General features: G+C 55.2%; 1 protein-coding gene across 1 annotated transcript; it reads left to right on the top strand.

The window, feature by feature from the left end:
- The first annotated feature begins 1,138 nt into the window (after window positions 1–1,138).
- RSPO1 (R-spondin 1) lies at window positions 1,139–21,991 on the top strand. The gene is made up of 6 exons (XM_036872491.1): window positions 1,139–1,383; window positions 6,863–7,238; window positions 17,734–17,925; window positions 19,906–20,055; window positions 20,349–20,537; window positions 21,238–21,991. The coding sequence occupies exons 2-6, from the start codon at window positions 7,145–7,147 to the stop codon at window positions 21,402–21,404; spliced, it is 792 nt and encodes a 263-aa protein (XP_036728386.1). The 5' UTR covers window positions 1,139–1,383; window positions 6,863–7,144; the 3' UTR covers window positions 21,405–21,991.
- The last annotated feature ends 623 nt before the right edge of the window (window positions 21,992–22,614 follow it).

Here is a 22,614-nt window from a genome sequence, read left to right as displayed (position 1 = left end):
TGGGTGAAACTTCACATAAACATTTTGAATGATGGTAAGAGAAGGGCCAGAGAAAAAGGCATTTCTAGGCAGAATGACCAGCATATGCAAACTCAGGGGACCATGACTCTTTCAGGGAAGTTACAAGTTATTTAGCATAATGGGAACCGGGCTGGCCACTTACAGGCTGTGTATCTCTGAGCAAATTACCTGATGTCTCTGAGGCTTGGAATTCACATTTGTGAGAAAAAGAAAAAAGAAAGTAAAATGGTTGCAAAATTAGGTAACGGAATTTAGATGGAAAGCACAGTGCTTGGCATATATTAGGTGCACAAGAAATGCTCTTTATTATTCATCCATTTTTGTCACATGGTTCTAATTCATTACCTTCTCTGACCCAGGTGGCTTTCTTCCCTTTCTCACTCATTCCTGAGCCTAGTAGCGAGGCCCCCCAACTCCCGCAGACTTTTCCTCAGGCAGGAAACCCGACCCACTGCCTGGCCTGGGACAGCTTCTGGGGCTGGGTGGTTTGTGTTATTCATTCTCTCTCTCTCTTTTTTTTTTCCCCTAAATGCAACAAAATAAAACCAAACAAAAAGCCCAACGCCTGGCGTGGCTTGTCAGGGAGTTATGCAAGTGTGTAAAAAAATAAAATAAAATAAACATCGAGTTTTCGGCATTTGGGGCTGTTTGATTAGGCACAGAGCAGAGCCAAGGGCCGGTGAGATGGAGGAAAGGCTCAGGGCAGAGGGGAGAGGGGAGGGGCTGGAGAGCAGGGGTGGAGGGGGCCCAGGACCAACTCAGAAATGGCTGTTTGCCCCCTGCAAACTTGGCACGGATCTGGCCAAATGAGCCCAAATCCTGGTATTTGGGACCCAACTGCTCCACTTTCTCTGGCCATCCACCAGCTCTGCTCCCTGGCCATCAGGACACACCAGAGGTCATTCCATCCATGCCCCTGTCACTGTAAAAGACCCTGTTCCCTTGTCTCCATAGTTAGGGCTTCCCCCTCCTCTCCTGAGAAGGAGATTCCACAGCCTGTCTTGATTACTCCTACCCTCTCCCCTCTCCCCTCCCCCCCCATCAGTATAGCTTTTCTGCTCTAACTTAACTCCTGCTAACTATAGTTTTAGCCCATTTCCCTTTACCCAATCTGAAATGACGCTGGAGAACAGCTGTTTGCCACCCTAAGAAGTGTTTTCCTCCCTCCCTTCTTCAGGCTTGACTTCAACAGCATCTGGGTCACTGCAGGTGTCTGCAGCCCTTCAAGACCCAGTCCACAAACATGCATAGGGTCCCTACCGTTTACCGGGCATTTGCATCCTTCATTTCACTGCCCCTCAAAACAGATGAGAACTCTGAAGCTCAGAGAGGTTAAGTAACTTAGGCATGGCCACACAGCTGGTAAGTAATGGAGCAGGGATTTGAATCCCGGTCTTATTTCAAAATCTACCTCGCTCTCCTGCACCAGGTCCCAGTGGAGGGTCCTCACCTGGGTTCCCAGGACGTTATAGCCTCACATTTCCTCTGAACTGGGAAGATGCTATGAAGAGTTGATTCTGAGAAGAGGAGGGCGTGGCCGGGACCACAGGCCCCGTTGAGCCTGTTCCTTGTCACTTTCCAGGTTCCTGATGGGGAAACTGAGGTTTCGAGAGGCTCCCCGGCCCTGTTCTGACCCCAAGATGCCTGGAGCTGCAGCCGGTGCTCCGGCTGCGTGGAATCCCCAGGAAGCGGAGTGGGAGAAGGGGAGGAGGAGGCAAGGACAGAGGGTCTGCGCCAGGGTCCAGACCAAGTGTGCGGTTGCCGGCCCTGCGCTCCAAGCGCAGCGCCCCAGCTGGGGGCAAGTGCGCGCGGGAGGGGGGCTACGAACTCCCGGGCCTGGCGCTCCAGTCCGTTTTTTGCTGCGGATCCCGGGAAGGGGGGCCGGCTCGGGGGTGGGACTGCAAAGGGGGGGATTCCCTCCCTCGTGCGCTAGGAGGACTAGCCCCTCTCCCGGCTGGGAGCTCCGGCGGCGGAGCCGAGGCGCAACGGAGAGCCCCGGCGCGGGCAGAGAGCCGGGGGCGGATCGCCCGAGTGGGGCACTGTGGAGAGGAGGGCCGGACCGGGCCGCCCCGGAGGACCGATGCGACGGGCGGGGGCGCTGGCCCCGGAGGGAGTGAGCCGCCCGCAGATTGAGCAACTTGGAAACCGGCGGGCGGAGCGCGGGCTCGCTGGGCGCCCAGGACAGTTCCGCGGCGGGCGGGTGAGCCGGCCGCGCCCTCGCCCCTCCCGGGCCTGCCCCCGCCGCGGCTGGCAGCGCGGAGGTGAGTCCCCACGGAGCTGCCCCGTCCTCCTCCCTAGCGCCCCCTTCCACTGGGACCTGGGGCGCCGTGGGCCCTCTCATCTGGGCTTGACCGAGCTGAGTGCGGGGGTGGGGGGGCGGGGAGACCGCCCGAGGAAGGGGACTTATGACTGCTCTCGGGTCGGCGAGGGCGGGGGAAGGCACCTTCTGGAGCCCCTCCTGCGAGTCCTGCCGTCCCCACCCCCGGCATCCCTCAAGCCAGTGGGCAGCCTCCTCGCGGTGCCGCCTCGGGTTGCCCTCAACCCGGCAGCCCCCGGTGATCGTGCTCACTCGAAGTTCTGAACTCCCCAAATCCACCAGACCGATTGTCCAGCACCCCCGAGCCAGAAGCTCTTGATTCCTGGTGTCTTCGTCTCGGATTCCCCCGAGTCCCACGGCCTCTAGCTACCACCCCCAGTGCCGCAGCCCGGGCCCGGGTCCGACGTGGCAGGCGGTGTGTGCCGCGCCCCCCCGGTGCGCTGCGAGGTGGCGCGGCTCACTGTCCCGCGGGTTCGGGGGGCTGAGGGACAGACGGTCTTGCTTGGCTGGGGAAAGATGGGGGCTGTCTGTTAACCCACGGCTCCCAGGAGGGCCGGGTCGGATTCCGGGTGCGCGAGCTTGGGGTAAGGGTTTTCTTGTGAAACCCACCTCTTGGACCTGGACAGTTCTCTTGGATTTTGGGGGGCAGTCAGGGGGACTTCAGGTCCACCTCCCCTCCCCCTGCACCTGTTGGGCCTCTCCCGATAATAGGGAGGAAGACTCTGAGCGCTTGGAGTCGCGATGGAGGGGCGTGAAGGAGCCTTTCCCCGCTGCCCTTGGCGTTGGGGGGCGGGGGGGGGGCGGTCGGCCCCAGCACCTGGCTTGGCTCTGGCAGACACACTAATCCCGACAGGTCGGGCCGGCACGTACTAGGTCCCGCCCCCAGCCCAGCAATTCTTCTGCCCCCGCCTGCAGCCCTCTCCACCCGTAGCTGGTCCTGGGGAGGGCTAATGAGAAATTATCTGGATGGTTTACATTTTTGGGTCTGTATCCGGCCCCGGACCGGGTACCAATTTATCCAAATAGTGTTGCAGGGAAGAAGGTGAAAGTTATTCCAGACTTCTGGGGGGACTGAGTCCCCGCCCTCAGCACCACCCCTAGCCGTGCTCCCCTCCCCAGTCTGTCCTCCCCTCCTCGGACCACCTAGCACGTGCGGCCTCTCTCCTGGGCCACAGACTCTGCCTCTGCTTTCCACCCCTTCCCCAAGCTGGGTTGTGCCCTACACACCTCCGCTCCCTGCGCCTTGCTCTGCCCTCCAGATCCCCAGTCCTGAGCAGCAAACCTTTCGCTGACTAGGTTTGTAACCCCAAGACCCTTAACCTGTCCGTGCCCATAAAGTGGGAATAATTCTACTTTCCTCTTAGCCTTGTGGTGAGGAGTCAGTGAGGACCTGGCACATGGCAGGTGGTGCAGGCACGTCATGAATGTGAATCCCTCACCCCGACCCTGGCAGAGACAAAATGCCCTTCCTCACCCCCATGGATGCCTGAGACCTTGATCACTGCCAGCAGTTCCCATTGCCGGCTCTGCCGGTGCAGAGTGATGGGCCTCCAAATAGGACCTGCCTGTGCCATGTAGCCCAAGGGGCAGAGGAGATCAGGCAGAGGAACCGAGAGAAATGAGACAGGCTACTTAAAAGAGAGTCATTAGCTCCTATCCCCTCTCTCAGCCTTGGTCCAAGGTTGTCTCTGTGTGTGTACCCACTGCATATGTGCGTGTGGGGATGGGGGCGGGGGGGGGGAGGGGGGAGGGACCTCCTCTCTGGAGGGACGTGGATTCAGGGACCTGTGACCTTCTGGGGCTTGGTACTGCAGCGTTCCTAGTCTGAGACCTGTCCTGCCTTTAAAATCAGATATCACATAAAATTCAGAGTTTTCCACTTCTCTTTTAAAAAATCAGAAAATCTAGCAATGTGGAGCCAGTATTTCTGCCTATCAACAATCAACTGGAATGGAATAGCAGATGCTCCCTTTGGATGGGACATTTGCCCTCCAGTTCACCCCCTCCACACCCAGTGTCCCTCCTATTTGTTGCTGTATCCCTGATAGAATGAACTCTTAGCTCCTTTCCAGGGTTGATTCTGTATTGAAACTCTTCCTATCCAGTGATGGGCGAGGAAGGCCAGTGCCACTTACTCCAGTGACATTCAGATCTGCAGCCTCCTCCCCATTTCCCTGCTGAGATCATGGTTTGATGGGGATACTGGTGGGAGTGGGTTGGAAGATCCTCCCTGGCAAGGGTTGGGTGAGCCTGGCAAGGGCCAGCCTGAAAGCTAAGACCCAGGAGGACTGAGGGGGAAGTAGAGGGAGGGAGAGGAAGGGTGCTAACATTTGCTGAGCACTAACTCTGAAGTGCCAGGCACCGTGCTGGGCAGGCACAGGGAGTGCAGAGATGCACAGACCTGTTCTGCCCCAAGGACCCAGGGGTACTGATCACACAGTGAGACCAAAGCCTCACTGACTCAGGATTTAACACCAGTTTTGTCCGATGTGGTCTTCCTCCAGTGTTTGTCAAGTTTAAGGACTCACGGCACCCTGAGAATGTATCTGCCAGGGGTCCTCAGACCTCAGTTTGAGAAAGGCCACCATTAAAGTTTAACCCTATCACTTTGAGTGATCACTGGGGCCAAGGCAATCAACCATAAAGATAAATGCAAATATGGAAATGGCGTAACAGTGCTCAGTGTTAAGATTAGTATCCAGATGGTATGAAAACTGTTTCTATTGCTTTTTAGATGACCATCAGAATGTAGACACAAAATGCAGTCTTGGTCATAGAAAATACAGCATTTATTGAGTCCTTATGTGCCAGGCACCGTTCTAAGCAGTTTCATGTATTAACTCATTTAAGCTATAGAAACAACAACCACCCTCTTGTAGATAAAGAAACTGAGGCTCAGACCAGCTAAGCAACTAGCCTAAGGTAACAACTAATAAGTAGCAGAGGCAACATTCAAAGCCAGGCAGTCTGACTCTGAAGTTTATGCCCTTAAACCATCATACTCTACGGCCAGCGTCTGGGATTGTGTACTTGGAGCTGAAGACCCCGGTTTGATAAGCTCAGCCGGACGTCTGCAATCTGTGGGTGATGGAAGTGTGTGGTGGGGGCTGGAGAAGGCGGGAAGGCTCTGGCGGTTCACGCAGGGAGTACTGGAAGGGCAGGTAGGGGCTGGCAGCTGACGGGGCGCTTGGGGGTGGCTGGGGGCATCTCCGCAGGCTCTGGCCACAGCACCAGGTGGGATCCATCAGTCTCATGTAAACACTTCTCACAAGCAGCTTAACCACTTGAGTGTGTCTGGCCTTCAAAGCCGGTGGGAGAGGCCAAGGAGGGAGTGCTGAACTCCCTTGTGGGATAATGATTTATCTCCCATGCAGGTGGGCTCTCCTGGGGCCTCGCTGGAGGCGAAGGGGGAAAGGATTGGGACGGGGTTGGGAGGGACACCTCGGCTCTAGCATTTCAACTTTCTCATTAGTTAAGCCAAAACTCAGCCAGCTCTCAGAGCAAACCCGTGAAATATTTATCCCCATTTCACAGATGAGGAAACTGAGGTTCAGAGAGGCTAAGTGACTTGTCCAAAGGCATCCTAAGCAGCCGGTGGGAGGGTGTTGCTTCTCTGGCACCTACAAAGCTTCTCTAAGACTCTCTGTTTCCTCCCGTCCCTGTGTGGGTGTGGGTGTGTGTGCAGCAAGTGTGTGGGCCAATGGACGTGCAGGCATCTGTTGTGAAAGTGTGCGAGACTGTGAGTGGGAAGTGGGTTTTTGTCCCCTGACTCCCAGGTTGGGCTCCAACTTCCCAGACACATTTCACTGGGGAGGGACCAGCTCCCCCTGCCCCCATCACCCGGGCCAGCGGGTCCACAGACCTGGCTCTCGCTGGGCAGGGGGATTATCCCCATTCTCTGTGTCTCTGGCCAGGGCGGGCGTCGCTGCCTCTTTTATCCTCTCACAAAGGCCAGGCCCGCAGGGCCTGCTGTGTCAGAGTTTCTGTGGCCAGGGGAAGCCTTACTTCCTTTTCTCCCGCCAAGCCCAGAGGGCCACGCAGGGTCTGCCAGCTTGTCGGGGGCCACTGCTCTAGCTCCAGGCAGGTGAAAGGCGCATTGGTGACTCAGCACTGGGGAGAGAAGGCTGAGGGGTCACTCACAGAAGGACAGAGAGAGCTGCTCTTTGAGAGACATTATGTTACTGCAGCATGAAGTCTGTAGGGTAGACCTAAAGAAGGACTTCCTAACGTTGGGCAGGATGGAAACCAGGCAGCTGGTTTCTAGTGAGCCACAAGTTTGATTTGAGTGTCCACCATATTCCAACTACTTGGGTAGCCAACTCCCATCCCACGTTAGGGACTCTTACAAGATAGGAAAAGGAGCAGATTTCTTCTGCGGGGGTGCCGGGTGGGTAACTTGTAATGTCCAAACGTTCTGAGTTCTCACAGTCTCCTGGGTAGGGGACCACATGGGAGGGTAGGTGGCATAGGTTGGGGGGCCCCATGGTTCCCCAGAATTAACCCTTCTCTCTCCTCCCCCAACAGGTTGGTTTTTGGAGGTGTCCCTGCTGAAGGACAAAGAGTTCTCCCATGTGACACCCCAAGGTGCCTTTGAGGAAAGCTCTCTGGACCTCCTTATGGGCTGATGGAGAAGTGGGCTCCCCACACCCTCTCTGTCCCCAGCTGAGATTATGGTGGATTTGGGATACAGCCCAGGCCTGGGCCTCCTGCTGCTGACCCAGCCCCGGAGGCGTTAGCAAGAGCCCTGTGCCATCCACCCCCCCAGAGACCACCCCTCCTACCAGGGGCCTGGAGCTGGCGGTGACTATGCGGCTGGGGCTGTGTGTGGCGGCCCTGGTTCTGAGCTGGATGCATCTCGCTGCCGGCAGCCGGGGGATCAAGGGGAAGAGGCAGAGGCGGAGTGAGTAATGGATGCGGCTGGACCACCGTGGGCTTTGGGAGTGGTGGTGGTGAGGGTGCTGTCTGGGGACTAGGGCCTTTGGTCGTTTCATCCTATGATGACCATTGCAGATTTCTACTTTGTCTATTACATTACTCAGTAGATTATCCTGTTTGTGGATTATCCAGTTTGTGGATTAATTTATTGAGATTACCCGCTCTGTAGATTACTCACTTTGTCTGTTTTCCCCTTTGTTGACTCTGCTTTCTAGATTAACCCCTCTCTTGTGAGGGTCCAGTTTGTGGATTCTGCCCTTTGATATAACACCAGCTTTGTGTGGTATCCATAGAAGTGCTTCCCGGCCCGGTGACCCTGGGCTGCTCAGTGTCCCCCCTTTATGGACAGGAGTTCAGGGCTCCTTTCTTTTAGTGGTGTCTGAAGTGCAGCCCTTAACCCCTTGGGGCCAGGAACCCCACACAGCCTCGTAGTGGGCAACAGACATCCCTGCCCAGATCACGGGCCAGAAACAATGGAGCAGGGAAGGTCGTGGGACAGTCCACTGCTGTGGTTTTTATCCCTGCCCAGTGGGATTCAGAGATCTGCACTGGGGGGTGAAGGGGAGGCCGTGGGCAGGAGGCTGGCCCCCCCCACCTTCAAACCAGAGCAGCTTCCCTCTTCCCTGCTTTTGGGAAGATTCCACGTAAGATGTCATTGGAGGAAAGGGTCTTCACAGCCTAAAATACTAAATCCTGTCATTGTACAGATGGGAAAACTGAAGCTAAGAAAGGGGAAGAGATGACATTCCAAAGTATACACAGTCAGTATTGGAACCCAGGTCTCCTGGTTCCTGTGAGCCCAGTCTTCTTGAAAACAGAGCCTGAAGGAGTTTACCTGTCCCCACCATCCTCGCCGTCCTTCCCAGGATCCCATCCTAGGCAGTCCTGAGAGCAGGTCCCCCATTCTCCACTCGATGCCTCCAGGGATGGGGGTTCAGTACCTGCCATCGTGTCGTGGGAGTGGCCACTGCGTGTGAGGGACAGTGCCGGGGAGTGGGGTGGAGGCCCGACCCAAGCCTATCTGTCTCTCAGCATCCCCCGGAAGAGATGTCACGCCCCCAGGCAGACAGCTCCTCTGAAGTCTAGTCCGACCATCTCTTGCTTCACTTCTGAGGCCTTCCGACCGAGGTCCGCCCGGAAAGGTTGAAAGGCAATGGAGTTTTGTTGGGTCTCCACGGGAGTGGCCAAGGCCAGCACCCAGCCCAGAGAGAGAAGCTCAGAGAACTGGTGAAGCTGAAAATCCCTGGCTTAACAAACAATTAGAGACGGTTAGGTTTAATCAGCAGTGAGGCCTTGATTTTCCTCCCTTCTCATCTGTCATGGCCGGTATTTTGGACTCCACAGGCCAGATGCGGTTTAGTGGTTTATAATCAGTCTCCTCTATTTCCGAGAGGCGAGAAAGAATGGGAGAGGCCACTCATCCTCATGTGATGTGCACTAGTGGTCACGCTTCCGCTGGTGAGCCACACACTCACCTACACCAGGGGGTCAGAAGACCTGGGTTCATCTTTTGCACTAAAAAAAGAGAAAAGTACTGGCCTGGCCATCAGAATGGGCCACTGCCAGCAACAGCCAATCAAATGCAGCGATTTTGATGTGTCCACTTTTGACAGAGCCACATCTCACAGCCTCGGCAGCATGTAGCCCAGTGTTTATTACCAAACGGTGTGACTGACAGACATCCTTGATCACCATCAAGGATGCGACGAGGTTGGGGAGAGGTGTGGGAAAGACTCAAGATGCAACGAGGGTCCAAAATGGACAGAGGCTCGGGGGGATACGGGGGTAGACATTGCCAGGCAATACTTGTGAAATCGTAGCCATAAAGCTTCAAGTGTGATTGTATAGGAATACAGTGAGGGTTACATGAGATAATAGGTACACATATTGTGAAACCTTTGTGAAATATCAAGCTCTGTATGGTCAGGAAGCATGTCGTTTTTTTTTTTTAATTTTTATTGGAGTATAGTTGATTTACAATGTTGTGTTAGTTTCAGGTGTACAGCAAAGTGAATCAGTTATACATATACATATATCCGCTCTTTTAGATGCGTGTCATTATTATATAAACAACCTGTGCACCATTTTGCCCCAGGGTTTCCATGGGAGTGGAGGAGGGAAGAAAGGATGGAGACAGCACGTGTGGCTGCTCTGGCCCCCACCACGTGCAAGGGCAGTGGGCAGCCTGGGGGGCAGAGGCAGGCTTGCTGTGTATATGAGCCTCAGGTCTGTCGACTCTGCCATCCCGTGACTGCATGCCAGTGGGGCCACCAGAAGACACCCAGTATAGCTCTGATCCAGAACCACACACCAGTTTTGAGCCCAGAATTGCGTGATCTCAGGTCTGAGAGATGGTGTCCCTGCACAGAGGGGAGAAGTTTAGCTGTGAGTCCTAAACCCTGACAGGGCGTCCTCCTCCTGTCCCACTCACTGAGGACACCTCCCCTCCCCGAACCCTCTCTTCACTCACCCTCACTGACCCTTGCCCTCTGCTGACCGCCTTCCCACCTGGATTTCCTGCCCATCACGGAGCTCTCTTTCCCTCACCATGCCTCTCACTGAGTGCCCCTCCCCTTACTGGGAGCCTTCTCCCATCTGATTCCTGGGCCCCTTCACTCAGTCCTGCCCCCCGTGAAGCCTGCATTCCTTCACTGGACCCTGACTCTTCCAGAAGCTGGACTCCCCCTTTTTTAAATTAATTTTTATTGGAATATAGTTGATCCCCAATGCTGTGTTAGCTTCCGCCTCACAGCAAAGTGAACCAGCCACACGTATACATAAATCCACTCTCTTCCAGATTCTCCTCCCATACAGGTCACGACAGAACACTGAGTAGAGTTCCCTGTGCTCTACAGCAGGTCCCTGTTAGTTATCTATTTTATATATACTAGTGTATATATGTCAATCCCAATCTCCCAGTTTATCCCTCCCCTCCCCTTCCCCCTTGGTAACCATAAGTTTGTTCTCTACAGCTGTGGCTCTCTTTCTGTTTTGTCAGTATGTCCATTTGTACCATATTTGTAGATTGCACATGTCAAGGATATCACATCATACTTGTCTTTCTCTGGACCCCCCTTTGCCCCTTCTCACTGCCCCGTCCTCCACCTGGAGCCTTCCTCCCCTCCGCCACTAACCGTCTGTAGAGTCCCTCTTCCCTGGCTGAAGCCCCATTCACTCCTCGGGCCATTCCCCATACACCCATTGCGAACCCCCAGAGCCCGGCCCCGGGTGGCAGAGACGGATGGTGAGGAGCCCGCGGGTGAAGGGGGAAGAGACAATTTAACCTAGTGCAGAGGATGTGGAAAGGAACCAGGAGGGCTGCGAGGGCCCAGAGGGAGTGACTCCTGAGATGTGATTTTAAAGATGCGCAGGTGACGTGCAGGCAAGGGAGTGGGGGAGGGGTGGGGGAGGCGGAGGGCACTCCAGGCAGGGGACCAGCCTGTCCAAAGGTGAGGCGTTGGGATGAGGCACAGACTGTGCAGGAGATGGGGTGCGGCTAGGGGTAGCTGGAGGAGTGGTTTCTGGGTGCAGTTCCAGGGAGCCCTGAGGTTTTCACTGGAGCACCTCTGCTCATTCTGTGTTATACGTGGATGCTCTTTTCTACTGAAAAGAAGGGTTGTGCTGTTAAAACAAAAAGCCGAACACGCATTAGGGTAGAGCAACGAGAGCTGCCTGGAGCTGAAGGAGCATCCTGGGAGCGATGCCGCACAAGTGGGCAGAGGTCGGAGGGTGGAGCGCTTGGTACCCGCCAGGCTGAGGAGTTTGCGCTTGACCTGACTTGAGCTGTGGGTAATGAGGACCCACGGAGAGGTCTGAATCAGGGGAGCAGTGTGGTCCAGCTGCAGGACCGGGGTGAGGGGAGGTGGTTCGAGATGGGAGGCAAACAGGCCGGTTGAAGGCTATTTGGGCCCAGTGAGGAAAAAGTGTAGGTCTAAACTAAGCTCACAGCTGAGTTAAAGGATGCCGGATCTTCCCGGGAGATGTGCCCAGGGCACCAGGGCACCAGGAATGGACACATCTCCTGGGAGAGCATGTGGCCTCAACCCGCTCAGCGAGGTCCCAGTTCCTGTCACCCCCCTGCCCCGCCCTTGTCCCCACCCACTTAACTCAGGGCTCTCTCACCGAGTCTAATTCCTCCAAGACTAGATACCACCCCCAAACAAAGGTCAGCCCTCCTCTGGGTCATGGAGAGTTCCCCTCCCTTGGCATTGACCCTCACCCAACCCCCCGTAACTCCTCATTCCTATCCTGTCCCGCTCCCCACACTTTATCAAGCCCCCCAGTGAGCTCCATCCATATAACCCCCTCCCTGAGCCTCTGCCTCACTCACCACATCCTCAGCCCTACATTCTGGGGGAGCCCTATGCCTGTGTGGAGCTTCACCCCTTACTGGGCTCCCATTCAGAAACAAGACAGGCTCCACCCTCCAAAGCTCTTTCTAGTGGGAGGAAAAGACATATTAGCAGATAATAACAACACAAGGTGATGTCTTGTGGATTCATGTACTGGGGGCAGGGAACACAGAGAAATACTCCATCCAGATTTTACATGGAGGTGAGATCAATGGAGACTTCCTGGAGGAGGTGACCTTAGTTCTGAGGCTTGAAAGAGTTAAGCTCAAGAGGAGGCAAAGGGTGTTCCAGGCAGAAGGACCAACTTGAGCAAAGGCACAGAGGTGTGAAGTAGTGTGATGTGTTCAGAGGAACGAAAGTAATTCCATATTGCTTAGAGGTAGTGTGAAGAGATGAGGTGGATGGGATCAGCCCATGGAAGCTTTTTAGGCCAGGTGGAAGAGCTGGGTATTAATTCTGCAGCCAATAGGGAGCTATTGATGGGTTTTGGGCAGAGGTGTGACACCATCAGAATTGGGGTTTTGGAAAGATCTCGAGATGAGAAAGTTGGGGACCTGGGAGAAATGAAGTCCCTGGAAAGGGGGCACTGTGGCCAGAAGCCATTCTTCAGGGGGATGGGGGCTGAGCCACCCTGGGGCAACGCCTGACTGTAGAAACATCAGCCCGAAAGGGGTTTGCATGGGGATGAAGGGGGCGAGAAGCACCAGGGAAGGGAGGAGGGCACAGCCTTGCCTTCCTGGCTCATGCAGTGGGCTCCACTGAGTGCCTGGGAGTGGGGGCAGTAGGGTGGGGGTGGGAAGGGCAGAACTGCATGAGGGGGTTTTGTGAGGAGCTTGGAAGGAGGCTCCATCAGCTCCCTGAGCGCCCTCCCCATCACTGAGCCCATCCATCCTCAGCCAGACTCCAGCCCTGCCAGGCTGCCTCCCTTGCACGCACCCCTCCCGGCAGCAGCACAGAAGCCCGAGGCAGCATTTCAGATTGTGAATCTGACCACGCCCTTCTGAGGTCCCTTTCCCTGTCAATAGACTAAAGCCCTATTTCCCATTCTGTGGATGCCCTCGGATGGTCGGTGCCTCAGAGCCTTTGCACAGGCTGTTTCTCCTGTCTGCACTCCCTCTTCACCTAGCCTGCTGCGTAAGGGCACGCCCTCCATCGCTCCTCCAGTCCTCACAATGTGCAGCCAGCCCTAGGTGGGTGTTTGTTGCTACATCTCCACATCCCCAGTTCCTAGCAGTTCTGACACGTGTTAGGTGTGCGGTGAACGTCGCTGGAATGAATGAGCCTCGGTTTCTCCCTTTGAATCATTATGTAACCTCTGCCCATACCCAGCATCTTCCTTGGACACCCCCCCACCCCGGCACACACAGAGCCCCCTCCACTCTGGCTTTCCATCCCCTCGCTGCCCATCTATTTGCCTCACTAAGCCGAGAACACCCTTTGGTTCCCATTCCCCTTGATAAGTGTCTCTTTCCTCATTGGACTGCCCCTGCCCATTACCAAGCCCCTCTCCTCCTTGCTGAGCACCGCTCTCCCTTCCTGAGCCCCCAAACCTCATGGAGCTCAGCTCCCTAGTCCCTTGTCCCTGACCCAAGCCTCAAGCCTCAAGGCCTGTCTTACCACCTGAGCTCTGTATCTTGACCCTCCCGTATCCTTGGGTCTTCACTCCATCACTTCACCCTGCCTCTGTCTTGTGATCACATTCCCCACCCCCAGCTGGTCTCTCCTTTCTGTCTGTGTTCTCTGACCCCCTCTGTCCCTCTCCTCACTTTACCCCACCACCACCTCTATCCCCTCCACTCACTCTTCAGCCCCCTGTGGTTTGGCTGGCTTCCCACCACTCCACCAAACTGCCTTTCTTGAGGTCACCCAATCACCTCTTAGTGCACGTGTTGTAGATTTGCCCAGGGCTCCCCAGTCATGGTCTCCTCCCAGCCCGGTCCCCGCAGATCTCGCCCTTGTCCACTCGGTTTCCATCCCCCCCCACCCCCACCGTCAATGTCCTTCCATCTCTCCAACTATTCCTTCTCAGCTTCTTTCCGGGCACCTTCCTCTACTTGTGGGTTGGATGCGAGTACTTCCCAGGCCTCAGCTCTTGGTCCTCTTCTCCAGCTGCACAGCTCCTTCCCCCGGGACGCTTTCCTCTCCCACGGATTTAACCCCCAATGATGGCTCCTAGGACGGATCCCTGAGTTCTCTCCCTTCTCCATAGCCGGTCTCTTGAATGAGATGGTTCTCTTTCCTCACCTTCCTTTACCCTTCAGCCACTGCCCTCCACTCTCCACCCCCACCAGGGATGCCACTAGCCTGTTTGTGGCTGATTCCTCACGTGACATCTCAGAAGCGTTTGGCGCTGGACTCCCCCCTCCTCCCTTGAGCGTCCTCTTCTCTTGGCTTCCGTGACGCAACATGCTTTAGAGTGTCCCTGCCTGTCTGGGTGCTCCTTCTCAGTCTCTTAGTTGGCCCTTCTTTTTCCATCCTTCTCTTCCATGGCTAATGCCTCTTCTCACTGTCTGTACCCTCTCTCCTAGTCATCTCATGGACCTCTAGGCCCTTGATGACTGTTTTATATTAAGGACTCCGTGTCTCGATCTCCAGGCAAAATGTTTCTCTTGAGTTCCAGACCCACAGGTTCAGCTGCCTAGTAGACACCTCCCCCTGGATGTCTCATGAGAACCACAAACTCAACACAACTCATCATTGCCTCCACCCAAATCTGCTCTTCTTCCTGTGGGCCCTCTCTTGGTGAAGGACCAACGGCTACCCCACCACCCAAGCCCAATGCCTAGGCATCATCCTTGACGTGTGCCTTCCCCGGGCTCTCACCCCACGTCCAGTTCATCACCTAGTCTCATTGATTCTACCGCCTGAATATCTCCCCCGTGTCTACACCTTTCCATCCTCTTGGTTCAGCTCCATCTCTTTGAACCTGGGAGTCCTCCTCCCTCCAGGTTTGCCATGCCTACAATCTGGTCTCCACACCACAGAGTGATCTTTCTAGAATGGAATCCTGGCCATGTCTCCTGTTTTAAAGCCCCCGGGGATGCCTCATGGCCTTTAGGATAATGTCCATACTCCTTTATAAGGGTGCGAGGCTGTTCCTCTTCTGACCCCTGCTTCCCTCTCCACTCACTCCACACACCAGCCATGCTGAACTAATTTCAGAGCCCCCGTTGGCCGCACTTTCTCTTGCATGTCACTGAGAGCTCTGAAGGGAGATGCACACAGAGATTTTTTTGTTGGTTGAGTCGGGAGTGGGCAGCAGGATTCTGAGAAGGCCCTTTGCAAATCTGTCCTTAACAAAAGTGATAAAGAAGGAATAAATGAGTCACGGGAGCATAGTGATAGAGGCCCACAACTGGGACACCTGGACGACTTTGGTTTTTGAAGCCAAGGCAAAAACCTAGAGGGAGCATTCATTTCAATAATGAATTAAATAAAAACCTTGAGTATAGACAACTTAATATCTTTGAAGTAAACGTGGTACCTAAAGTCTACAGTGACTTATTAATTTGTAATACAGCTGAATAATGGCCCGAAGTGGAAAACTCATCCCAAGGGGACTCCCTCATAACTTCGACACCACATTTGGAGGCTTTTTTTTCTCTTACAATGACCCAGCCAACAAGAATGATATTACGTTTTAAATTCATTGATTAACTAAATGGTAACATTGACTCTATATAAATAAATTCTCTATTTAAAAAAATCAGTCTGGCCATGATTTCAGTCTGCATGTCACCTTGTATTGTCCTACCCCCTGGCTTTCATAAACTTTGTCCCCTCTGCCTGGAACACATATTGGCTGTGAAGACTTGTTTAAGTAATTCGACCTCTCCATTTCCTCATCTGTGAGAAAGAGGATGAAAAAAAAGTAGTAGTACCCCCTTCATGGGTTGTGAGGATCAAATGAGTTAATACTTGTAAAGCACTGAGAGCAGTGCCTGCCACAGAATAAGTGTTCAACCTTTAGGAATAAGCTGCCATGATTATGATTATGATTTTGTTGTTGTTGTTTTATTGTTGTGTTTGTTATTCCCCTCTTCTCTTCTGTTCACCTTTCTCTTACTCGTTGCCCTGTTCTGAAATCAGAGATCATTCCTGGAGCAGGTGCTCCTCCCTGCAACCCTGCAGAATGGGCATCCTGATCTCCCTATTTTGGTGGTGGGAAGGGAGGCCCACAAGATGCAGTGTTTCACCCAGCGTCATAGGCTGGGCAGTCGGCTCAGGTCCAGCCAGCTGAAGCCTGAGCTCTGGGTCCTCCGTTGCAGCACGATCCCCTGCCCTCTCTGTTCTGAGTCCCCTGGCTCTCTGCATCCAGCCTGTATCTACAGCTCCTTGCTGCTTGGTTCCCCTTTTAGTGACTGGCCCCACCCATCCCCTATGCCGGAACCCCGGGAAGCACCGCAGCCTCCCCCCGCTCCGATTGGTCACCATGACCATACCGATTGTATTCCCTAAGCAGCTCTCATATCGTTTTCTCTTCATCTCCACTGGACAGAACTTGGTTTAAGACTTTCTCATCTTTCTCACCTGGATGATCAGGTCAGCTTCCTCCCAAAAGGTCCTCCAGTCTCTGGTCTCTCCCCAGGCTGCAGAGGAAGCTTTCCAACATGTAAATCAGACCGGGTCTTGCTCCTGCTTGAAACTTGCCAATGACTTCCTGTTGTCTAATCAGCTCTGAGAAAGATGGCCCCAAAACTCTGCGAAACAAGGGCTCTGTGGCCAAAATGTCTCAGAAGTGCAGTTCACTCTTTCCCCATTTTAGAGAGTCACTCTAATTCACAGGAGCATAATAAAGGCTGCAAAAAGTAAAGAATCCTGTTTAGACTTGTTGGACCCGGTGGTTCTCAGTCTCACCTGGTGCAATGGCCTTTTCTCCACATCCTTCTATGAACATTTAGGGGAATCACGTTCCAAGGAATACTCTTTGGGAAATGCTGCCCGACAGGATGGAATTCAAGTCCATTGGCATGATATAAAGGGTCCCTCCTGATAGGACACCTTATCTTTCACTTGTACCCCAAATTATCCGCAATTCCCTTGAGGTCATTCTGCACCTCTGTGGTCTTGCCCCTGGAGGGCCCTTGTCTCCACTTCCCAATGGACAAATCGCTACTTATTCTTCAAGAGCTGGCCCAAGTGGCACCTCCTCTGTGACTCCTGCCTCCCTTATTTCTGGGTCCTCTATCGCTTGGCCCTGTGGCTGCCGGCATGTTCCTGGTTGCGGGTCTGTCTGCACCCCTGAGAGGTTAGTTCAGTGTGGCCAGGCCTCTTTCCCTCCACGTCCCCAGCACTCACACTGCACATGGTACCCGGGAGGGGCCGGGTGAGTGTTGGCTGAACAAGTGAATGAGGAAACAAGATCAAAGGCCTGAGACTCGACTCTGGGGCTGGGGACCACGCTGGCTCAAAGGATGGTTCCAACCTCAGCACCTTTGACATCTTGGGCCACATTGTTTTTGTAGGAGATGCCCCCCGCATCGTAGGATGTTTAGCGGCCTCCCTGGCCTCCGTCCCCCAGATGCCACTAGCAAGCCCTCCCCAGTGTGATAATCGAAACGTCTCTAGACTTTGCCAAATGTCCTCTGGGGAGCAGACTCACCTCTGCTTGAGACCACTGTTGTGGACGCAGGTTATTCCAGCTGTCTTCCTGTCTCTGGGCAGGTGGCCTCTTTCTCGTTATGCCTCTTGTCCTTAAAATTTTCTCAAGGACGAAAGCCCTCCATCCATACCTGAGGCTGAGCTTTCCTTCCTCTGGGGTGGGGGTGGGGATGAGGGAATGTGTACATTCCAGGATGGGTGCAGCTTCAGTGCCTCCTCTGGGGATGACGGAGCAAGCCTGGAGGGTGAGTTTGCGTTGTACCTGGACCTAAAGAGGCACTTAGGGTGGATGGCAGCTCTTGCTGTGCTAGTTCCCTTGAAGGCAGATACTGGGGATGTTTATAAAGCAGCCTTGCAGAGAGCTACCAGCCTGGCCTGTGCTTTCTGAGAAGCACATTCATCCTATGGGCTGAAACTCCTGTCTACTCACTTCCCATCCTTGTGGGAGCCTGGGAAAGATGGAGGTCTCTCCCACAGCTGCCTCTCACCCTTGCTCCATCCTTGCAGTCAGCGCCGAGGGGAGCCAGGCCTGTGCCAAAGGCTGTGAGCTCTGTTCGGAGGTCAACGGCTGCCTTAAGTGCTCACCCAAGCTGTTCATCTTGCTGGAGAGGAACGACATCCGCCAGGTGGGCGTCTGCTTGCCGTCCTGCCCACCTGGATACTTCGATGCCCGCAACCCTGACATGAACAAGTGCATCAGTGAGTGTGGGCGGGGCTGGGTAAGGGCGCCGGAAGTTCTGGACATGGGGCGGGGGTGGGGTGGGGCGGTGCTTTGAACTGTTGATGGACTGCAAGAGGAGTAGAGGGATACTGAGGAGGGGAGTTCTTGATGTAAATATCCAGCTGCTGACCAGACCTCCCCCCAGACATCCCACCCACGTTTCCAACCCATACCATAGCCACATCTCCTCCCTCCAAACCTGCACTGACCTGTATTGGGTCACTCTCAGTGTCCCAACCCATCACCCAAGCCACAGACCTGAGAGCCAACCTCTCATTTATGCCCCCACCCCATCCATCCAATAACCAAATTGTGCCTGCTTCATCTTCTTTCCATCCTCACTGCCATGGTCTTATTCAGGGTCCCATCACGTCTCTCCTCGACCATTGCAATAGCCTGTTCATCTGTCCCCCAACCCTCCTCCGGCTCCCTTCCACCCTCCCTCTGCTCTGCAGCCAGAAAGATGCCTGTGAGACACATAACCAAAAAAATCACTGCTGGCTCCACTGACAGCAGGGAAATTCAAGCCCTGGTCAGCCTTCTCTCCCCACCCTTCTCCCCCCACTCTTCTCACTCTGCTCCGCTCTCTCACACCAGCTACCATCCCACATGCTCCAAGACACATGCTGTCACACCTCCCTCTCAGCTGGGGGACATGCAGCGAACACTCTCCTGTAAGCAATGCCAGTGACCTTCCCATTCTGTTCAGAGCCTTGGAGTTTAGAAGGCATTTCCAGACCTCCTGTCAGTTGAGCCTCACAACCACCTTTGGAGGGAGACGGACTTAAGTGATGGTACCCTTTTCATAGCTGATAACGTCGAGGTCTCAGGGGAAATGACTGATCCAAGTTCAGCCGACTTGGGTTCTAATCCCAACTCTGCTGCTTATTCACTGTGTGACCTTGGGCAAGTCGCAGCCTCTCAAAACTTCATCTTCAACATGTGGGTGCTTTGCTTTTACCCCCTAGGGTTGTTGTAAGAGGCATATGGAAGCCCTCAGGGTCTGGCACTCAATAAACAGCTGCTGTTATTCTTACTTTTGTTCATATTTTGCCTGCCACCAAACCCAGGAATCAGAGGGCAGGAGGCACAGAGGAGGGTGGGGTGGCGTTGGGAAGCTTGTGAGAACGGAGGTAGGACCCCGGGACTGCCCTCTTGGTCCTCAGGGATTTGGGGTAGGGCGTTCCTGGCTGTGCCAGCTTCTGGGAAACTGGCATCCCAGGCTTCAGGGGCGGAGACTGGGAAGAAGTCAGCTCCACCCACAATCCAGGAGGGGAGAGATTGTGAAAGACCCCTCCAGCTTCTAGCCTAGCCCGGCAACCCTCTCTCCCCCCACTTCCCCAGAGGAGGGAGAGCTGGCAGGAGGGCTTCAGGGAGGGACCCAGGAGTCCAACCAAGGTGATTCCTGGAACCCGGCCTTGTAGAGGCAGAGGAATTTGCCCTGGGATTGCTCTCCCCTACTCCAGGCAGATTCGTGCTGCCCCGGGCAGGAGGAGAGCCAGACTCTGGGGTGTTGTGGATGTCCAGCAATAGGGGGAGAGGAGACCACACAGCCACTCTCGGGGTGTCATTGTATCCCTCGGTTCAGCTCTGATTAGGTGGTCCTTGGGGTGCCATGAGAGGCTGGGATGCTCCTCTCGCCCCCACTAATCTCCTCTCCTCTGAAACCGGCTCTCTTGGGCCTCCCCTTGGGCTCCGGGGCCTGGGATTGGGTTGGGGTTGAGGTTGGCTGACCGTGGCAGGAGTCCCAGCCAGCCCTCAAGAGAGGCTGCTTTGGCCTCCTCTCCCCCCATCCCCTTGCCTTCCTTTCTCTCCCTCCCAAGACTCCCCTGTGGTAATTGCAGCCCCAGGCCCCTGTCCTGCCCTGTGTGAGTGGGCGTGGCTGGGTGGGCACGGGGACCAGGGGAGGCGTCCATCCGCGGCTGAGCCAGAGGCCCCCAATCTGGCCCTCTCCTCAGAATGCAAGATCGAACACTGTGAGGCCTGCTTCAGCCACAACTTCTGCACCAAGTGTAAGGAGAGCTTGTACCTGCACAAGGGCCGCTGCTATCTCGCCTGTCCCGAGGGCTCTGCGGCTGCCAACGGCACCATGGAGTGCAGCAGCCCCGGTAAGGCAGGAAGGCGCGGTGGGCAAACGCTGTGGCCCAGGGTCCAGGACCCCGGAGGAGGGGCGGGCTGGGGGGATCTGGCCAGAGAGAGCGTGGGCTGGGCCCTGTGCAGCGAAAGCGCATCACCACCGCCCTCCGAGCTTTCCCTCAGGACTTTTCTGCCTTCTGGACTAAAGACGCCTCTAGCCTGGGGCTGCGGCTGAGAGCAGATGAGAGGGGCTCCCCTGGGGTACCCGGGGCCAGGGGAGGAGACGTGACCCCCTTCTCCTCTTCCTTCCCTCCCCTCCTGCCAGCACAATGTGAAATGAGCGAGTGGTCTCTGTGGGGGCCGTGCTCCAAGAAGAAGAAGCTCTGTGGCTTCCGGAGGGGCTCGGAGGAGCGAACACGGAGGGTGCTGAACGCCCCTGGGGGGGACCACACCGTCTGCTCTGACACCAAGGAGACCCGGAGGTGCACGGGGCGGAGGACGCCCTGCCCGGAGGGTGAGCTGTGGCCTCACCTCCCTGGGGTCGGGGGTCAGCACAGCCACGGGAGTTCTGATCCCCTCTGCTTCCTGCCTGTGGCCCAGGAGAGGGCTCAGGCCAGGACCCCATGCTGTGCAAACCCATGCCAGGCAGAGAGTGGGCCCCGCAGCTGTGTGATGGGTCGGGAAGCTTCTATGGCCCTATCCCTCCCCATTTCTTCTGAGCCAGTGGATGTCGGCACTGGAAGTGCCCTCAGAGGTCAGATGATGGGGGCGTGGAAGGGGGTGTTAAGACCCAGAGAGGTGCAGTGATTTGGCCAAGGTCACACAGCCTGCAAGTGGCAATGATGTGGCAGTGGCGTGGGGTGGAGGAGTGGCGGGGGGGTGGGGTGGTGCCGTCCTGCCTGTCCCAAGAGCTGCAGTGACCATCTGGGAGATGACCTCGGCCCATTGGGATCCAAGGTCTGAGGAAGAGGAGGGCGTCTGGTTCATCGAGGGGTGGAGGGTGAAAAGGCTCATGGGACCCCTTCTCAGTACCCATGTTGCAGCGCCCTCTGCAGTGGCTGCTTCTCAGAGGAGGCCTTGAGGGGACCCCGACTGCCCTTGGGCCTCCTCCCCACCTCCCCACGCCCAGCTTCCTCACCACATTCCTCCTCGGGCCCTTGGCCATGCCCAGGGCCTCCCTGCTGTGTCAGGACGCCCTTTGTTGACTCTTACAGGGCAGAAGAGGAGGAAGGGCGGCCAGGGCCGACGGGAGAATGCCAACAGGAACCCCGGGCGGAAGGAGAACAAGGAGGCGGGTGCCGGCGCTCGGAGACGCAAGGGCCAGCGGCAGCGGCAGCAGCAAGGGACAGCGGGGCCGGTCACCTCCGCGGGGTCCACCTAGGGACACTGTTCAGCCTCCGGGCCCGTGCAGAAAGAGTCCAGCACTTCTCTGTGTGATGAGAGCTTTACCGAACTCGAGCACTGGGGGCAACGCATACACACACTCTTCACACATACACGTACACACAGATACGTGCACACAGACCCCATGTCCAAACGTGTAACTGACATACATGCAAACGTGTGCACACGCAGACACACACACACACAATCGAGGTTACCGGAAGACACTTCTGTCCCTCGGACATCATTGGGTCAGCAGGGCAGGGAGGCAGAGGGGTCATCTCTGCCCTGCAGGGGGCCTAGTGGCACACACTTGGTCTGTGATGCTCCCAGTGGACACATCAGAGAGAACATTTTCCAGCGTCCAAGCCCAGACCCTGCAGAGTGGCAGCTTCTGGAGGAGCTGATAGGACCAGCCGGGTGTGGCAGACTGCAGCCAAGCTTGAGGAGTGTTCAGCGTCTCCAGCTGTGTGACTTTATCTTTGGAGAGTATTGTTACACCTCCATGATCCATATCAGGGCTTTCCTGACTCTGAAAACTGCTTAAAGGTTTATTTCAAATTAAAAACGAAAACCAAATGACAACAGTAGCCACAGGTACCACGTTTCTTTTCAGGGTATGGGGTTGGTAGAGTACACGGGAGCAGGAAGGGAAAGGGCTGACTTTCAAGAGACCCCTCCTGGTCTAATTTACAGAAGGTCCAGAGCAGGAAGAAAACTTTGGGGATATGTAGGGCAGTAACCAGATTCTCTACATCTTTGTTACTCAGAGTGTGGTCTGGGGACCAGCATCAACATTATCACTAGGCAGCTTGTTAGAAATGAGAATCTCAGGTCCCATCCCAGACCTGATGAACCAGTCTGCATTTTTACAAGGTTCCAGGTGACTGGCGTGCACATTCAAGTTTGAGAAACACTGCTCTAATTACCTCTAAGGATGGAATAAAGGTCTCGGCCAGTTTGCAGCAGGAAGGATTCTGGTCAGCTGTAAAGGGAGACTTCCCACCTGGGAGAGGTAGAATCTATATACTGAAGGGCTATAGTGGCACTTCTAGGGAGAGGGAGCGCTCAGACTCTCTGAGATGGTTGGGGACCGTTGGATGGGAAGGCAGAACAGTGGATAAAATCACTTCTTGTGGTGTTCTGAAGTGTCCACTGGCAGCCATCCGGGCACCAGGCTCTGGACGAATGTTTGGTTTGCAGAGGGG

The sequence above is a fragment of the Balaenoptera musculus genome, chromosome 1 (genome assembly GCF_009873245.2).
Source record: "Balaenoptera musculus isolate JJ_BM4_2016_0621 chromosome 1, mBalMus1.pri.v3, whole genome shotgun sequence".
In the NCBI taxonomy this organism is placed as follows: Eukaryota; Metazoa; Chordata; class Mammalia; order Artiodactyla; family Balaenopteridae; genus Balaenoptera; species Balaenoptera musculus.
This window is presented reverse-complemented; position numbering and strand designations above follow the sequence as displayed.

Excerpts from the sequence above, each read along its gene's own strand:
- RSPO1 (XM_036872491.1), top strand. The coding sequence starts at position 7,145 with ATGCGGCTGGGGCTGTGTGTGGCGGCCCTGGTTCTGAGCTGGATGCAT. Across the intron at positions 7,239-17,733 it reads GGGGAAGAGGCAGAGGCGGA|TCAGCGCCGAGGGGAGCCAG; the intron begins GTGAGTAATGGA and ends CCATCCTTGCAG. Across the intron at positions 20,538-21,237 it reads GAGGACGCCCTGCCCGGAGG|GGCAGAAGAGGAGGAAGGGC; the intron begins GTGAGCTGTGGC and ends TGACTCTTACAG.